This window comes from Eubalaena glacialis, chromosome 4, assembly GCF_028564815.1.
Source record: "Eubalaena glacialis isolate mEubGla1 chromosome 4, mEubGla1.1.hap2.+ XY, whole genome shotgun sequence".
Taxonomy (NCBI): Eukaryota; Metazoa; Chordata; class Mammalia; order Artiodactyla; family Balaenidae; genus Eubalaena; species Eubalaena glacialis.
Genome location: NC_083719.1, coordinates 30,502,035 through 30,521,934, shown reverse-complemented (window position 1 = coordinate 30,521,934; position 19,900 = coordinate 30,502,035). Strand labels below are relative to the sequence as shown.

General features: G+C 33.7%; 1 protein-coding gene across 5 annotated transcripts in view; it reads right to left on the bottom strand.

The window, feature by feature from the left end:
- NIPBL (NIPBL cohesin loading factor) overlaps positions 1 to 19,900 on the bottom strand; it is a 201,806-nt gene that overhangs the window by 101,732 nt on the left and 80,174 nt on the right. For 4 of the 5 annotated variants that reach the window (XM_061189192.1, XM_061189187.1, XM_061189191.1 and 1 more), the window contains exons 2-6: positions 14,272 to 14,414; positions 12,199 to 12,364; positions 10,281 to 10,408; positions 4,976 to 5,075; positions 4,308 to 4,459 (exon numbers count right to left, since the gene is read on the bottom strand). In XM_061189192.1, the coding sequence (XP_061045175.1) occupies positions 4,308 to 4,459; positions 4,976 to 5,075; positions 10,281 to 10,408; positions 12,199 to 12,364; positions 14,272 to 14,335 (610 nt within the window). In that variant the 5' untranslated portion in view covers positions 14,336 to 14,414. The remainder of the gene's footprint in view (positions 1 to 4,307; positions 4,460 to 4,975; positions 5,076 to 10,280; positions 10,409 to 12,198; positions 12,365 to 14,271; positions 14,415 to 19,900) is intronic. The other variant, XM_061189188.1, reaches the window with a different exon arrangement.

Sequence of the window (19,900 nt, the reverse complement as noted above, 5' to 3'; positions counted from 1 at the left end):
AAGTAACCACTATAATGAATTTAGAGTTCACTCTACCTATGAATACCTTTTTACCTTTGCTATAAATGAAAATATTCTTAAATAACACATAGCACTATTTTGCACATTATGACTTTGTATAAATGGTATATGTATTGTATATATCCTTCTATAACTTGCTTTTTAATTCAATATTGTATTGAAATGTATCCATTTTTATATATGTAGTTTTAAATTCATTTACTTTGAAAAAATAATTACATATATTCTGCTGCATAATGTACACACTTTATTCATCCTTGTGTTAGTAGTTTATTTTTTTATTTTAAAAAAATATTTATTTATTTGTTTGTTTGTGCCAGGTCTTAGTTGCAGCAGGCGGGATCCTTAGTTGAGGCTTGCTGGCTCCTTAGTTGTGGCATGCAAACTCTTAGTTGTGGCATGCATGTGGGATCTAGTTCCTGGACCAGGGATTGAACCCAGGCCCCCGGCATTGGGAGTGTGGAGTCCTAACCACTGTGCCACCAGGGAAGTCCCTTGTTAGTAGTTTAGATTGCTTGAGTATTTTTGCCATCATAAACAATGCTGTAATGTATATTCTTGTATATGACTTTTTTTACAAATGTGTCTAGGAGTGAAATTGCTGGATATTCCTGTTTTTAAACCTTACTAAATATTAACAAATAGCTTTCCACATTATTTATGTCCACTCTACTGGTAGTAGATAAGTGTTCATACTGCTCTATATCCTTGCCAATGATTTTCGTCAATTTGAAGATGGGAAATGTCTCTGACAGCCACTTTAATTAGCATTTCCTTCCTTAATTAACCGTGAAACCAAGCATCTTTTCATGTGTATTGGACATTGAGATTCCCTACTTAACACAAAATCATAAAAATTACTCTCTGATATTTTCTTTCAAAAGTTTCATAGTTTTGTTTTTTCACACTTAGTCTTTAATCCATGTAAGAACAGAGTATCTTTCCCATGAATGCTTGCTAGAACTTGAGATAAAACTGCCTGAGCATTTTTATCCCCACCCCTACTTATAAGGGAGATAGATTTTTAACAACTGAAGGAGGTATATGTGTTTTAAACTGGAATAGATATTGTCAAACTGCTCTCTAAAATGGTTGCATCAATTTATGTCCCTATGAAGACTGTATGAAGTTCAAATTTCCCTGCACACTATAAAATGTTACTAATCTGATAGATATAAAATTTTATTTCAATTTAATTTTGATTTGCATCCCTTTAATTGTGAGCCAGGTTGACTGTACTTTCGTATATGTATTAAATCTTTCCGTATCCACTTTGCTTTTCTTTTTCAGTAAACTGTTTAATTCTGTAGTCTATTTTTGTCTTATTCTTATCAACCTGCATAAGATCTTGCTATATTTAAAATTAATACTTTGTAATAAATATTGAAAAATTTTTTTCCCTAAATTTACTTGTCCTTATTTGTTCTCTCCTATTACACAGAAATTTATAATTAATCTGGTTTTTTTCCATTTCTAGAATCCAGTCCTGCTTAGAAACAAGGCCTTCTCGACCCTAAGGTACCCAAAATTCACCCCATGTTTTCTTCTTATAATTTCTTTTTAAATTAATTAATTTATTTTTGGCTGCATTGGGTCTTCCTTGCTGTGTGCAGGCTTTCTGCAGCTGCGGAGAGTGAGGGCTACTCTTCGTTGCGGTGCGCAGGCTTCTCATTGCGGTGGCTTCTCTTGTTGCAGAGCACGGGCTCTAGAGCGCAGGCTCAGTAGCTGTGGCACACGGGCTCAGCAGTTATGGCTCGCGGGCTCTAGAGCGCAGGCTCAGTAGTTGTGGCACTCAGGCTTAGTTGCTCCGCGGCATGTGGGATCTTCCCGGACCAGGGCTCAAACCCGTGTCCCCTGCATTGGCAGGCAGATTCTTAACCACTGCGCCACCAGGGAAGCCCCTTCTTCTTATAATTTTATGACTTAAAATACAAACGTAAATAGTTCATCCATCTAGAACATTTTTGCTCTAGATGATCTAGGAATCCAAATAAAATTTCAAAATGCCTAGCCAACCAATCCAACATGATTTATTAAACAATCCATTATTACACACTGATTCAAAGTACCACCTTTAGAATGACAAAATTGGAAAATCACCATTTTCCAATGACCAGTGTAAAAACTGATGAAAAGAGAATCATTATTGGATGGTAAACCCTTTAGGATAAAGATTAATAGGAAATAGGACAGTTACATGATCTCAAAATATCACCTGACAGATTGCTCACTGATTGCAAAGAAATATGTTCCTTATAAAAGAAGACATGGAGTAGTCATCACCTAAATGTCACTAATAATGAAGCCACTTGCCATTATATGCCCTCTGATGTGATGCAATATCAAGTGTACAACATTACTTATTTAGCACCCTTGCCAAAAATATACAATTAGAAACTAACAGAGCCTTTAAAGTAACTTCCAGTTGGTAGGAAATACAGGAAGTATATAAGCAAATTAAACAACACAATGAGGAAACAGTGAAGTCTAGAATATGGGATATTCTACAACAAAAGTAGCACAGACTCCTCAAAAAAACAAAAATTACCGTCATGGGGAAAGGGTATGGGACTGTTTAGATTAAAAGAGTCAAAAGAGATGTAAAAACCAAATGCAATGTGTGAGAAACTAGATTAGATCATATATGGGGGAAAAAAGGTTATAAAAGACATATTTGAGGCAACTGGTGAAAACAATGTAGATGGTATCAGATGATACTACAGAAATGTTCGTAATTTTTTTAGGGGTAAATTATTACACTTGGTGTTTATAAAGGAGAATTGACTTCCTAGCAGATGTATTTAAGGACAGAGAGGCAGAATGCCTGTTGGTGAAATGGTTCACTGTGCTATTCTTTCAACTTTTCTGCATGGTTAAAATTTTTATAATATAAAGTGTTTTTAAATATTACCTTTCACAAACTCTAAATTCCCACAGACATCTGCCTTATTTCTGGAACCATTTCTGTCCCATTTACCAATCTATTTGTTCCTTACCACATTAAATTTTCTTATTTATAATAATTTTGGTATCTGTGTGGGGCTTATCCCTCGTATTATTTTTGGTCTCTCAAGTATCTGAGAATTTCTAAGAAATGATTCATTACTGAATAGGCCCTCAAACTACATTTTTCTTTTGATTTTGTGATTTCAACTTATTCTTTTGAAAAAGCTGGGTTTATCTTGTTATAAAACAACAACAGTGTTTAAAGTAAAAATTTATGTTTTTTTTCTACACATATTTATGTGGATATTTCCGTATGAAGCAAATGTGTCCTTTCAATATTTTCCCTCTTATTAATTACATTTAAAATGTTTCACATAACTTTGGCATACCAGAGTAGAAGAGTAATATTTCACAAGTATCAAGAGCCCATATACACGCATACTTCTGTTCAGCACTCACACTAAATTCTATAATTTTGGAGGTGTCTATTCCAAAGGTGTGGTTTGTCTCCAAGTTTTTCCTTGATTTACTGTATAAAATAGGCTCAACCTACCATTTCATTATCTAGCTTGGGAAAACCAGAAGTTGGCTGTTTTAATAGATGACACTAAGTTAAAAGTTTGTAAGATAAAAGTTTATAAATGAAGCATGTTTTGATCCATGCATAATAAAAAACCAAGAATACAAACAGGAACTAATGACTGACTGTGAATGTTAAAAATTTGCTGTTAATTATGAGGGACAAAAACACAGATATCTGTTACATTATCTTTTGTACTTTTCAAAATTTCTCTAAAAAAGTACAATATACTAGTAAATACATTATTTAATAGCCATGACATAGATCCCAACACAGTATGATCTTAAAAAGACATATTATCAACAATCGACTTCAAATGAGAACTAGTAATCTAATCCCAGAAAATTTTGAATCCAAGAATATTAATTTTCCTCTACCAGTACTGTTTCTACTTGATATTAAAATTTTCACACTACATATACTTTACTAATTAAAACGTAATTCTTCTTTGACTTAGTGCTACTGTAAGAAGCCCAATTAAATAAAGCAGTTCCTAATTTCATAACTAGATATATTCAGTTGTATAATATAATAAGGTAATCCAAAGAGTCAGATTACACTGATATTTTTATCTTCCAAATGACTTCCCAAGTAATAAATATAACATATTTTTAATAATATAAGCCACAGCTTAAAAGAAATGTTCATTGACAAAAAAGTATACAGTTTAGTATTTGTGTTTTAAAATTTATAAAAAGAAAAAAATGAATTTGCTGGGAACTAGAGGCATTCCCTGTAAACAAACAAGCAACTTTCTTACCTTGTTGCATTTGTGGATGTGTTGTATAACTTGAAGGATGGGAATATGGCATGTATCCTGCAGGGCTTTGTGGGGCATATGGACTAGGCACTGGGCTGTTTTGTTGTGGCATAAATCTGTTCCCAGAGCTTGTCTGTGGTGGCACAAACCGGCTAAAACCCAAAATCCAAATAAACAATATCAGGAAATGAAATAAACATGATATTCCTTGATATTTCACTGTCATAAAATTCTCCAAACTCTAATTTGTATAAAATAAATGTACACAGAAAAATTCTGAAAAATAAATAACGTACAAAAATCACTCACAATTCATAATCTAAGAGTTATATTAAGCAGTCTGTAAAAACTGGAGTAATTCATTTATTTTACATGCTCCCTAAGTTCTACTCAATGAATTTTCTTATTTATCTCAAACACGCTGGTTATTTTAACACATTCTTTTGTTTGTATGAAATTAAGTTACTATTTATTTAAATTAGTATATTAGAGCATTTCCACATATAACATTTTAAGGCAAATATTCATGTGGGTTACTATTTAAGGCTAAGCATCTAAACTTTTTAACTACACGTAATTCACCATTACCTAAATGTATGTATACACTGTATATTTCCAAGCATATTCACTACAGAAAACAGTACTTAATAAAATGATATATACATTACCTGGAGGGGCTATGTGAGATAGTGGTTTGTTGATAATTGGAAGATGCAGGACTACTGTGCATGGAATTCTGAGAAAGTTTATACTGAGACATCATCATTCCTACACAACATACAAAAATGGTAAAACATGTTATTTTCTTCCAATGGTAAAGCATTCTTTAAGTGATTTAAATCAATCATTCTTTCACAAACATTCAAAAGTTCTTTCTGTTCTTTTCTTTTTGACCAACATGTTAATTTTGAAGAGCAAAATATAGAAACTATAAATTTCAAGTACAACCAATTTTACCAAAACATCCTTTTAGCATATAACTAATCCAGGGACAGAGATAGAGATATAATTTTTTGTTTTTAAATTTACTTGCTTACTATCATTTAGCCTTAGAATTGAAAAGAACTTTCAGAAGTTGCTTTATCTAACCTCTCTCCAAATACTACACACTTCTGTCTACAACAGGCTTTTGGATGGTTTTCCTATTACATGGAATACTTTATTACATACATCTCCCACCTTAGGAGCTTAATTTTACAACTCTATTTATTTCATTGTGATTCGGACTTAAGTTTTAAAAAGTACTTTACTTAGGGGCCCAAAGTCTGAGGTATTGAAATTACCATCTGAAAGTCTGTTAACGAACAACAGAATGCTCCTGTTCTTTCTTCCACAGTAATTCTTTCCATAAAATAGGATTAAATGAATATTTGTTTAATGAATGAAAGTGTGAGAAGAGCTTTCAGATTCTCACATTTCTTTTCAAGTTAGACATTGTTCCTTCAACTGTTGCATAAGTGGCGTTTTGTTATATAGGAGATGCAGAAAAATTCAGCTATTTAGACACTCTAAAATCAAAGATAAAAATCTATGATTAACTCTGACCTTTCTTATGATATGTATAGCCAATCTTTCTGGGAGTTTCAAGTATCACATTAGTTCCCCAAATTCCATTTCCTGCTGCTGATATGAAAAGTGCCTTTCACCAGAAACATTCAAACAGAAGTTACATGTTCATCTGCCAGGAACTACAGAAAGGATTCTAGCTCTACAATAGTGGCTGAATGAGATGAGAGCACCTTAAAGTCTAACACTAATAGCGTGTTTTCTATGTAGTCTAAATTTCAATTTACGAATTTTCTCTTCCAACTCAAATTCAGTACTAAATCATATATTCCATGGCTTAATAATTTAATTACTATAACTACTGTTGCTGAATTTTTTTTTTTTTTGAGAGAAAGGGGGCAAGACTCCATGAGATGGGAATTTAGAAGTATTTTCTCCTGAATTAACAGTCATCACTGTGACAAGCTGGAATTACTAGTTTGGAGGCAGTGGCTTTATAAATAAAAGGGGTAAATAAAATACTAGTAGTCCTTTCCGATTCTCTCAGAGATCCAAAGAACTATGAACGAAGTGATTTGCACATTATTAAATTTTCTCCAAATGTGTGACTCACATTTATATTTAACAACCAAAAATCACCTTTTAAAATTTTAAAGCCAAATGGAAAATGCTTAGAAAAAAAAAATCACAACATGCAATGAATCAATTTTTAAATGCTAGTTTGTTTTTACAAAGTAGGATATGGAGAAATGAAACAATGTTTCAGACTAAAAAATAAGCATATATAGTAAAAACCACAAAATATGTGACTGAAAGGTGAATACTCAAAGTTTCTTATTAGAGATATAACTTATAAAAATGTAGTATAAATAGCCTTGGAAGACTTCCTTTATTCAGTCTTACATTTATTTACGTTATCCTATACTTAATGCCCTTATCCTATTTCCTATTACAGGCATACCTCGGAGATATTGCAGATACGGTTCCAGACCACCGCAGTAAAGCAAGTATCGCAATAAAGGGAGTTACATGAATTTTCTGTGGTTTCCCAGTGCATATAAAAGTTATGTTTACACTATACTGTAGTCCATTAAGTGTACAATAGCATTATGTCTAAAAAAACAATGTACATACCTTAATTTAAAAATACTTTATTGCTAAAAAATGCTAACCATTGTTTGAGCCCTCAGTGAGGTTGTAATCTTTTTGCTGGTGGAGGGTCTTGCTCAATGTTGGTGGCTGATGACTGATCAGGATGGTGGTTGCTGAACGTTGAGGTGGCTCTGGCAATTTCTTAAAATAACACAACACTTAAGTTTGTTGCATTAACAATGAAGTTTGCTGCATTGATTGACTCTTTCCTTTCATGAATGATATCTCTGTGGCATGCAATGCTGTTTGACACCATTTTACCCACAGTAAAACTTCTTTCAAAATTGGAGTCAATTCTCACAAACTGCTGCTACTTTGTCAACTAAAGCTTATGTAATATTCTAAATCCTTTGTTGCCATTTTAACAATCTTCATAGCATCTCAGCCACAAGTAGATTCCACTTCAAGAAACCACTTTCTTTGCTCATCCACAAGAAGCAACTCCTCATCCATTAAATTTTAATCATGAGATTTCACCAATTAAGTCACATCTTCAGGCTTTACTTCTAATTCTAGCTCTCTTGCTATTTCTACCACATCTGCAGTTACTTCCTCCACTGGAGTCTTGTACCCCTCACAAGTCATCCATGAGAACTGGAATCAACTTCTTCCAACTCTTGTGAATGTTATTTTGACCTCTTCCCATGAATCATGAATGTTCTTAATGGCATCTAGAATGGTGAAATATTTCAGAAAGTTTTCAATTTGCTTTGTCCAGATCCATCAGAGGAGTTACTATCTATGGAAGCTAGAGTCTCATGAAATGTATTTCTTAAAATAATAAGACTCGAATGCTGAGATGACTCCTTGATCCATGGGCTGCAGAATGGATGTTGTGTTAGCAGGCATGAAAACAACATTAGTTTTGTTGTACATCTCCATCAGAGCTCCTGGATGACCAGATGTGCTGTCAATGAGCAGTAATATTTTGAAAGGAATCTTTTTTTCTGAGAAGTAGGTCTCAACAGTGGGCTTAAAGTATTCAATAAACCATGTTATAAACAAACATGTTTGTCATCCAGGTTTGTTATTCCATTTATGGAGTACAGGCAGAGTTGATTTTGCATAACTCTTAAAGGCCCTAGGATTTTCAGAATGCTCAATGAGCACTGGCTTCAACCTAAATTCACCACCTGTATTAGTTCCTAGCAAGAGAGCCAGCCTGTCCTTTGAAGCTTTGAAGCCAGGCATTGACTCTCCTCTCCAGCCATGAAAGTCCTAGGTGGCATCTTCTTCCAATAGAAGACTGTTTTGTCTACACTGAACATCTTTTGTTTAGCATAGCCACCTTCATTAATTATTTTAGTTAGATCTTCTGGATAACTTGCTGCAGTTTCTACATCAGCACTTGCAGCTTTGCCTTGTACTTCTATGTTATGGAGATAGCTTCTTTCCTTAAATCTCATAAACCAATCTCTGCTAGCTTCAAATTTTTCTTCTGCAGCTTTCTCACCTCTCTGAGCCTTCGGAGAATTGAAGAGAGTTAGGGCCTTGCTCTGGATTAGGCTTTGGCTTAAGGGAATGCTCTGACTGGTTTGATCCTCTACCCAGACCACTAAAACTTTCTCCATATCAGCAATAAGGTTATTTAGCTTTCTTAACATTCAAGTGTTCACTGGGGTATAGCACTTTTCATTTTCTTCAAGAATTTTTCCTTTGCTAGGTGGCTGTATGGGACAAGAAGCCTAGCTTTTTGGCCTATCTTGGCTTTTGACATGGTTTCCTCACTAAGCTTAAGCATTTCTAGCTTTTGATTAAAGTGAAAGACATGTGACTGTTCCTTTCACTTGAACACTTAACAGGCCATTGTAGAGTTATTAATTGGCCTCATTTCAATATTGTTGTGTCTCAGAAAATAGGGAGGCCCAAGGAGAGGGGAACTGCCAGTCCTGCCAAAACATACATTTATTGATTAGTTCACTGTCTTACATGGGTGCGGTTCCTGGTGCCCACAAACAATTACAACAGTAACTTCAAAAATCACCGATCAGAGATCACCAGAACACATACAATAATAATAAAAAATTAAAATTGCGATAATTAACAAGATGTGACAGAGACACAAAGTAAAATGCTGCTGGAAAAATGGCACTGACAGACTTGTTCAGTGCGCGGTTGCCACAAACATTCAATTTGTAAAACAGGCAATATGTGAGAAGCGCAATAAAGCGAAGTGCAATAAAACGAGGTATGCCTATAGCCTTTCTTCCAATCAACAATCTCTCCATATTTTCTTTCATTCCAACACTCTTCCAGAGTATGTGTAATTCTAGCTGTCCTTTCACCATTCCTATCTGTCTCCTACTACTGCCATCTAGCTTATTAGTTCTGATGAAGATACAGTCTTGCCCTGCATACCTACCTTTGATTTCCTGAAAGGAAATTTCCCTGGATTCACTTTGGGAAATGGATAGTAACTATGCAATTGCTTTAAAAACACAACTTACACACAAATGTAAAGAATCAACAAAGTAATACTATTAAAAAACAAAACTAAGAAATGGAATGGCAAGCTTCATGGAGGTACTGTCAAAAAATGTGGCAATATTCTTGAATACAAGTAACCAATTAAATAAACTAGACCTTCCTGGGTTCTCTAAACTATTCCCTTCTGACTGTTTTAATCTTGAGAGGGAAGCAAGTACTTGGGCTTGCCAGATTCAGTAAGCTTCAGACCAGAACAATGTTCCTAACTTAAAGGTTCTTTCTTGACTACAGAAAAATCATATCTGTGTTGGATATCACATTTTTATGGGTTTTCTGATGCTTACTATAAATAGAATTTTCCTTAATAGTAATACTTATTATAAACCTTTTTCTATTGCTAAGGCAACAGAAGCGTTAAACCAATTACTACATAAGCATGAATATAATCACCATCGGTACTAAAACTAATACCTGGTATAATTATTTATACATGTACTACATGTTGAGAAGCTCTGCAGATATTTTTATTTATTATTTGATTAATGAAAAGACTCCTTTCATATTTATTCTATGATTTTTTTAAATAAAAAAAATTCCTAAAGCTCTTTCATTGACTGAACTAATAAAGTCTGAAATATCTAGCAAACTACATATTAAGCTTTGCCTAATTCCCAAGGAATTTAGTTACATATTAAACTGCAAGAATGTTAACATCCATTTAGTTTCCTTTTCGTTCTTGGCTTCATTCAAGGTATCAACACGGCATTAACAGATGACAAGCTAGCTTGTTAAAGGACACACCTGAACTTAATTACATGTGAAACAAGTTCTAATACGGGACACATTAAAGAAATATATACTATGAAATTCAATTATTAAAAACCTCACCACTTTGTACATATCTGTTCTGCATACTTTTCTCCCTGAAAACGTTAGGACTCCTCGCCAGGATGGCCTGCAACAAGACTGGTATGTCGCCTTCTGGATCATCACTGCCAAGGTTATCTTTCAACTCTCTGGCATTGAAAAAATAAATACAAAACATTAAAACAGTGATGGATGATTAAGAATTCGCCAGTGAAATTCAGACAACGCTGAGGCAGAAAATCAAGAAGACTTATGGTATAAAAATAAATTACACAAGCATGTCTAACAGTTTCGTGGATTTTTGAAGACGCTAATCCTAGAAGAAATAGAATTATCAAAAAAATGACAGAGGGGAGTTCTTCTACGGACTTCTTCCCCCCCCATTTTACTTTAAACAGGAAAAAAAAAAAAAAAAACCCAAACATTATTTTATGGAACTATAAGTTTATTTAAGAATGTTCATATTAGTTTCAAAGGAGAAAATAGTGTCTATTCTAAACTATTCAAAATAATGGAAGGGTAGAGGTGATAATTATGCACAGAAGTTGATATTTGGGCTTGGAATGTATTTTCTCCCTTACATCTGAATGTGAGTGGATCTGTCTTTTTGAGAATGTCCTCTGAATGAAATAATGTTGCCACGTTGGTTAAGACAAGACTCAAGGTTACATAATTATCCCCTCTTTATTCTCTTCTCAAATAAAGCCATCAGGGGAAAAAACCCAAGCAAGTGGTTAAGAATAGCTGCAATTAGTAAGTAGCAAATTCAGTTCACAACTATGGAAGGTAAATGATAAAAAAATTAAATATAGGCAGCATTTTAAATCTTATATTCTACACGTCACTATTCCACTCATTAAATCTAGTAAGATTCATAAAGATGGTATCCAATGATAAAATTAATTTCTGGGGGCAATCTTAAAGCAGCTCTCCATATAATAAATCATAACTATACATGTGCTATTTCCCTTACCTCTTTAAATATGTGGTGAAAACTTTTGATTAAGGATGTACATGTATAAGAAGTGATATAATATTTAGACATTGTTGAATTTCTGGAGTGACATAACCAATCATTTCTCAGTTTCTCCATCAGAAAATTCAAATTTAGTATTTCACCTAAATTCATCAGCTTTAAAAATGGCCCTAAAGTATATGCTACAGCTAATGGCAGAGACCTCTCCATTATAATGTGCTTTATCCTCATTCCGCTAAATAATGAACTTTAAGTTAAACAACAGTAAAAGAATGGAAGGACACATGAGTACCGCTGAGTAGTGGGTTGTGAACTTTTTTACATTTTTGTGTTGAGATATTATAAGTATATACTGCTTTTGTAGTAAAAAGTAAATTTTAAAAAGTATACTCGTGCAAAAGTTCTGTAAATAAGCTATGTAATTTAAGTGCATATTATTTTAAAAGTCTATTGTGTGAAAATACACACCTATGTTCAGATTGTACTATAAATCCTGGAAAAAAATTAGTCCCAAATTCTGTAGTAGCCTTCCTTGAAGTTAATCTTTGAGTTCTTGTTATACTTTACACGAAAAGCATATAAGCCTACTCCAAATAAAGCCAGCATTAAAGTCCTTAGTGCCTGGGAATTCTAACGACTCCAGCAATTCCAGGAAAAAGGGAGCTAACTTCATGAGCAACTTTAGACCTCTGCACAGATCCGTCTTGATGAATCCCAAGATTATTATAAGAATCAAAAAGATCCTCATAGAATCACATGGGTCAGAACTACTGTCTCAAAATAACTATGCCCTATTTAAATCTCATTAATATCTCATCACAGTAAGGCTATATTCTCACTTGGATATTCAAGTAATTTAAAATACACTATGTATTAAAGTTTTTTTGAAATAAAAGTAAAACCAGGAATACTGATTCTCTTAGTAAGACCAAAACTTTTCATTTTATTTTAGATTGTACTTACATGTGATCTGTTGATACCTGGTTGAGGCTATGGACAAGCTGTGAAACCAAATTATCATCCCTACAGGCCAAAAGGCAGTTCACCTCTTCTGCTATTCGTGCATTAAAGAGAAGGCTCTTTGTAGTTGTAGCAGGTAAAGGGGATGGAAGAGGCAGCTGGTTCAGGACTATTGGGAATAAAATCAGATTATTAGAAACTGAGTGACAGAAAGAAATCTCTTTAGTGTTTAAATGTATTTGGGGATTAAAAATAAGTTATAAATATAAATGTGACAAATGTATAAAAAGGTATTCCGTCTCTCCCCCAACAAACCCCAAACAACTCTATTAAAACTCCCCAAACGTCCCTTGGACCATAATAGATTATACTACTCTCTAAGAATAAAACTCTGTGCTAACTTTTCATGTCTTAAATCTTTATTAATTTAATAAATGAGTAAAAAAAGTAGGGTTAAAAACTAAGTAATTTCCAAGAATTGAGACCATATTAATTATTTCTGTTATAAGATTTATCAGAATCAAATAAATAAACCAAGTAACAATACCTGACTCTTTACCAGATAGACAAGTAATGTGTGTTTTTAAAAGCTTAAATAAATACAAAAATAAAGAGCTCACTTTGGTAGGAGAACAACGTCCACAGAATAGGATTCTGAAGGAAGAAAAATATCTAAGGAATTTTGCTTTAAGTTATAAATTACTAAATAGTCTCTCTTCATTTTATTCTGACAGCAAACAAAAGGGCATAAATGTTTTACAGTAGTTTAAATTCAGTTATTTAATGTCTTCATATAAATGAAATTTGTTCATTTGTCTAAACTAAAAGTTAAGAAAGTTAACTACAGTGTCTTTGTTTTTGGTTTAATTTCTAATCACCTATATAGTATAACTATCATGCCACTCAGCCACAATGGGTAATAACAGGGTTTTTATTAATAAAAACACTGGAAACAAATTATTACTTAATAAGTAGGGCTTATTGGGAAAATTTTTAAAATGAGGTACAGCTGAGATAATGGGCAGACCACACCCCCCCCAAAGAAATTCCTGGTAGTATATTTGATTCTGTACTCCTACATATTATATGAATTTATGGCTTACTTATAACAAAGTGATAACCAAAACTAAAGACTGTTTCAAAAGCTTTCTTACCTGAGTTATTCTAACCCTACTGGCTACTTTCTTGTTATGTCAGATTTTATAAACTAGCCCTGCTGCAAAGCTGTAGGCTGTTATCTATTTTACCCCCACTTAAACCAGCTGGAAATTAATAACAGAAAAAAATAGTATTTGGGGGAAAACAGATGAAAACATTTCTTGAAGTTATTTTCTTATAGCTCCTTTTATGAAGCCCCATATCTTGCATAATGCTTGCTATACAAAGAAAAGTATGTCATCTCCTCACGGTCTACCCTCCCCTCTCATATCTCTTTTTCCTTTTATTCAGGTAGGATAAGGACTAACATTGTGAGGAGCTTTTTGCACCATTACCCAGGCACTAAGTATTAGAGTTGCCTACCAAAAGAATGAGTCCCTAAAATATTACGCTACACTAATTAAATCTCAAGAGAACGAAGATGTTCTTAAACTTAAGTGTCCACGGGAAAACAGGCTCTTCACATCTATGACAAACTCCAAAAGATTACTAAACATGACATCCAAAATAAACGTCACTAAGAAATCAGATTATGTTGGGCTATCAAATTTTCTTCTTTGAAGGGCAGTTTCAGTTACCATTTCCATAAACGCTTTTTTAAAAGTCTGTAATAGTTCCTTACTTTTGCATTTATCCCTTTATCATATAAGACCTTTAAACAAACACACACTACCATTTCTTAATGGGTCCTTAGCATGAAACAGAAATTAAGGTCTTATCTATTATTAGTTGACTACACTAATTCTGTTACTTTCACATTTATGCCAATAAACCAAAGAAGATAATGTTGTGTGTCATTCAAAATCTAAAATCTTTACACATTTTGTTATTTATGACGCTGCAAATAATTAATGTTATAGTCTCTTTAAAAATCAATGTCAGAGTAGAACATAAATTAGATAAAATAACCAAACTTACGGTCTGTGAGACTAGCAATCCCCGCAAGAGTAGTGATGGGGACATGGGGCATATCCCCATTCATCCTGAAGTTCTGGAATGGTGTTGCCTATGAAAGTACTTAGTTCAGGTGCCAGCTGTCATTACTTCCCATTTCCCAAACACTGCAACAAAAACCAGACAATTATTTGTAACAATATGTCAAATATATTACTACTAGGGAAGTGCTTAAAAAATAAAATTTTCTGGGCTTCCCTGGTGGCGCAGTGGTTGAGAATCTGCCTGCCAATGCAGGAGACATGGGTTCGAGCCCTGGTCTGGGAAGATCCCACATGCTGCGGAGCAACTAGGCCCGTGAGCCACAACTACTGAGCCTGCGCGTCTGGAGCCCGTGCTCCGCAACGAGAGGCCGCGACAGTGAGAGACCCGCGCACCGTGATGAAGAGTGGCCCCTGCTCGCCGCAACTAGAGAAAGCCCTCGCACAGAAACGAAGACCCAACACAGCCAAAAATAAATAAATAAATAAAATTTTAAAAAAAATAAAATAAAATAAAATAAAATTTTCTGCTTTTCTTGTTTGCTCAAGCTATATAACAATAATAGCCATCATGCATATACTACTTACTGTATGTTACACACTGCAAAGTGCTTTGTATACAATAACTCATTTAGTCCTCACAACAACCAACTAAAGTAGGTACTATTATTTTCTGCATTTTACTGATGAGGAAATTAATTTACATGAAGTTTCAAGTAATTTGTGGAGCAAAGATTAGAACCCAAGCAAACTGGCTCAAGAGTCTGTGTAACTAGTAGGCTATATTACCGGACAGGGATACTCAATTTTGACAAGCACTATTTTCTTTTCCACATCATAAATACATAAAAATTTAGCTTCAACTTGCCTTTCTAGTAAATAATGTGCACATTATTAAAAGATTTGTCTTATTAAATAGCTTCATAAAATAAACGGCAAACAAAAGAAGTCTGCTCTACATCAATTATCTAAGACATAGTGCTAAAATAGAGAACTGAATTGTAATTTTTAGTTTAAACAGTTTAAATGTGTTTTTTTTTGAGGTTATACCTGCTAGTCATTAACTTTTAAGAGAACCTCTAAGTTTTTTGAATTAAAAACTTCAAAACAGTGTAATGATATAATAATAATAACTCCCCTTACTCCTACATCTTAATGCAACTTTACAATTTAAGTTTTTTCATTAAAAAAGTAGAAGTATAGGGCTTTCCTGGTGGCGCAGTGGTTGGGAATCTGCCTGCCAATGCAGGGGACACGGGTTCGAACCCTGGTCTGGGAAGATCCCACATGCCGTGGAGCAACTAGGCCCGTGAGCCACAACTACTGAGCCTGCGCGTCTGGAGCCTGTGCTCCGCAACAAGAGAGGCCGCGATAGTGAGAGGCCCGCGCACCACGATGAAGAGTGGCCCCCGCTTGCCGCAACTAGAGAAAGCCCTCGCACAGAAAAGAAGACCCAACACAGACAAAAATAAATAAATAAATAATAATTAAAAAATAAAAATATATTAAAAAAAAGTAGAAGTATATAAGTAGTTAAAATTAAGAACTTTCTTTTTCCTCACTTTTATTATAAATATGATATACTGACAAAAGTTCCTAAAACATATATGTATGGTTTAACAGTTAAAAAGTAAGCATCCATGGAACCACTCTAGCAATCTAGCTCCTTCTAAAGATAACAACTATCCTGTGTTTTTATCAACAGTAATCATTTATTTTTCTTTTTATTCCTTTAATGACTTTTATATGTACATTCTTTTCTAGTAGCTGGCTAAGGAAAAAACAGTTTTCCTTTGATGAATGACTGACACAAAACTTGCTAGTAGAAGCCCACTGTAGGGAAAAGGCACAAGAAATAGTATAGGAAAGATATAATTACTACTGGCTATCCTCTATTTTTCCTTTTGCTCCACGATGGACTTTATACTTTGAAGTAATTAATTTGATTATTTAATAATCACTAAAGAAGTTTGAAGAAGCGCTGCATATTTAACAGTTGCATCAAGCACTTTAAAAAATCAGTTAGAATTTAAAAGCTGACAGAGTCATCAAAACACAATACAGTTTTTCTAAGTTTACGTTACTAAGAAAGTTCCATTTTATGATTAGTAATTGATGGGGAAAAAAATCATTGAATGCAAATTATGGATAGAACAGCACAAAACCTCTTGTTATTCATATATGACTCACTATTGTACATGTAAATTGCCATATTCATTCAAGCAGATTAAGTAACAAGTGACCGTGTTTTAAGTATTTAATTCAGAGGATAGGAACCCATAAAGAACAATATGCTAGGGGATTCTATTGTGGGCTATTTGACTTTATTCTATTTTCCTAAATTTCAGATGAGTAACATGTAAAGTAGACCCAACCCTAGGCTGGAGTTTTTTTTAGCCTAAAAAGATTTACATATTTAGTTACCACGTGTGAATTGGAAGATTAATAAATCTAACCATAATATTTTTCTCAGTTGATATAATAAAGGCATCTTTATTATATAACACTCTGATGTCAACTCAAAACTTGGTGCTTTAACTATGAATTAAGTATTTGGCTACTGACAAATATTTACACCATACTGCTGAACTGTGACAATTTCATGTAATCGAAGATTTTGAAGAACAGAAGACTTTGGTAGAAACAGACTTATAATTTTAGCTAAGGTCATAGATTTTAATGAATATGAGTAATCTATAGAAATGTTGCTGTCTTATGCTAGAAGGTGACCAAAGACCATCAAGAAACAACATTCCTAGAACTCTAAAAGTGAATATACACACTCCTAATTAGACATGGCATTTCTGGCTCTGGATTGGGCAGTGTTTGGTTCACCTGCCTCTGTGAAAGTACACTGTCTTTCATGAAACTACCAAAACTGAAGCTGAAAGTCATTATCTCTGGGGAAGAATGTGTCCAGAATGAAATGGTAACCAAATGGGAAAGGTTATAATGAGTGCTTTAGAACTGTCGCTTAAGGCAGTGCTTTATTTAAAATCTGTGAACGGTGACTGATTAGTAGATTGTAAAATAAATTTAGTGGGTTGAGATCAATACTGAGAGGGATGGAGAGAATAGAACTGTAAGGCTACACTGCACACTGCTTTGAGAGTCTAGGTAACATGTCTTTCTAATGATGGGTCACCAAATCAAAGCAGTTTGAAAGTTGCTGATTTAAAGAAATGGAAGAGTAAAGAAAGTAGCCCACTGCATAAGTGGTAATGAGAATGAAATAAAATAATGCATGTAAATCACTTGACATACTACCTGGCACATAGTAAGTGATCCAGAAAGTTAACAATGTTACTGCTAACTGGAAAAACACTTCTGGAGGAGCAGAGGAGAAACATAGGTGCATAAGGGAAAAGGGGTCTTTCAATACAAGTACTCCCTTCTTCTGAAAGACCTACTAAAAATTATTATCCAGCATATATTTCACCATAGTATTACAAATATGTGTAATAGTCCTAGGCATGCTCACCTACAATTACTAATCGTTAATTAGTGGAAGATATTTTGGCAAATTTCCATTTCAGCCCATTATAATGAGTCTGAAGGGAATTTCTAAGCACTTGCCAAGATTTTTAAAGACCTTAGTCTTTCACTCATTTAATTTCACTTCAAAATTTATGATTTCCTAATGTAAATGATAGAAATGAAAATAAAACAGTATTGGTAAAAGTTATAATAATAATATTCAAATTGAAATGGATTTGGAATAAAAGGCAATCTCATAATCTGACGGTAGATAAACTTTCCTGTACAGCCACTTTGTATCCCACAGCCCAAAAATGTGTATAATCTGTCTCAACAATTGCACTTTTTTAGTAGTGAAAAACTGGTAGAAATGATAACATTTATTGAGGACCTACTATATAATAAAAACTGGTAATAAACACATAAAATGTACTCTCATTCAATTCTTATATAAACCTGAGGTACTAATATTCCAGTTTTATTTAATGAGGAAACTTCTTGATTTGTCACATTAATTCAGAAATCTTTCATAAATGCAGATATGTCTCATTCTTTTTCTAATATTATTTTATAGCTCGACTGAAATAGCAAATTTAAATGAATGTTATTCAGTAAACTATACCATGTAAATATAAAGTAAGGCGACTATGGCTTTATGGAATCAGACTCTTTACTTGATAATTTATAACCACGTCTATTTTGTACTTGGTTCACATTTTATGGTACTTCAAGTACTCTTACTTTCTTCTTGATCGGACTATAGAGCAGTAAGCAAAACTCACGTTGAAGAAAATCAGTCTTTGATAAAAGATTATAAAGAATAAGTTAACACCCTCATACTTTTCATGCTGAGTTAATAACTTCTCAAAATTCGCATAATATAATAACATTTTATTAAATATTGTCAAGCACAAACCCCTTATTTCCTCCATTTCTGAGCATATCATAGATGAGATAAATGTATGCTAAATATAAGATATCAATTTGGTAACTTTTCCCATAATAGCCATTCAGTCTGCCTTAAATTAATAATTGAAATTCCATTAAATTGTACTTTGTATTGTTCTCCAGACAATATGCGTCACCTTTTTTTGGACCTAACTAAAGCATTTTCCTTTTACCGGATAGTTAAAATAGTCTCAAAATGTCATACTAGGTTAGATCAATAGTTCATCCAAACCCACACAGCTAGCTACTCCTTGAGTTATAAATGGTAGCCAAAAGAACACACTGTGCTTCTACAGTATTGAGCCCTTCATGACGATGCATCCAAAATACGTATTCTGTGTCACTGTGTCAGACACTGTGCTAGCCAAGCAAAGTGCAATGGTTAACAAGATGCCAACAGTCTCTACCCTTTGAAATTTGAGTCTGGCTATGGGAATGTTATAAAGGGAGTATATCTTCCAGGAGGAGAAAAGGAAAAACAATAATTGAATTAAAACCTGAACCATTTGTGACAACACGGATGGACCTTGAAGGCATTATGGTAAGTGAAATCAGTCAGACAGAGAAAGACAAATACTGTATGATCTCACTTATATGTGGAATCTAAACACACACACACACACACACGTGCACGTGCAAACACACAACAAAACTCAGAAAAAGAGATGAGAGTTGTAGTAAACAGACACGGGGGGGTGGGGGAGGGGCTGGTGAGATTGGAGGAAGGTGGTCAAAAGGTTCACATTTCCAGTTATAATTAGTAGGGATGTAATGTACAACATGATGACTATAGCTAATACTGTTGTATGATATATAGGAAAGTTGTTAAGAGAATAAATCTAAATCCTAAGAGTTCTCAGCACGAGGAGAAAAAAATTTTTTCCCTTTTTTCTTCCTTTTTTAAAATTGTATCTATATGAGAAGACGGATGTTAGCTTCTCATATAGATACTGCGAACTGAAAATAATATCAATGTGTACAGTTCAAGCCCATTTTTGCTTAAAATACATTTTTATACAAATGATAGGCATGAAAAAAGGTTCTTTAAGAATATATTTTTTAACCATTAACAATGGTTAGGAGGTGGGATGTATTCTGGTATTTTGGGGAATTCCCATTTTTGTAATATTTGTATCTGTGTTGCTTGGATTTTAAAAAAACTATTAGACAATTATTTTATAAATCAG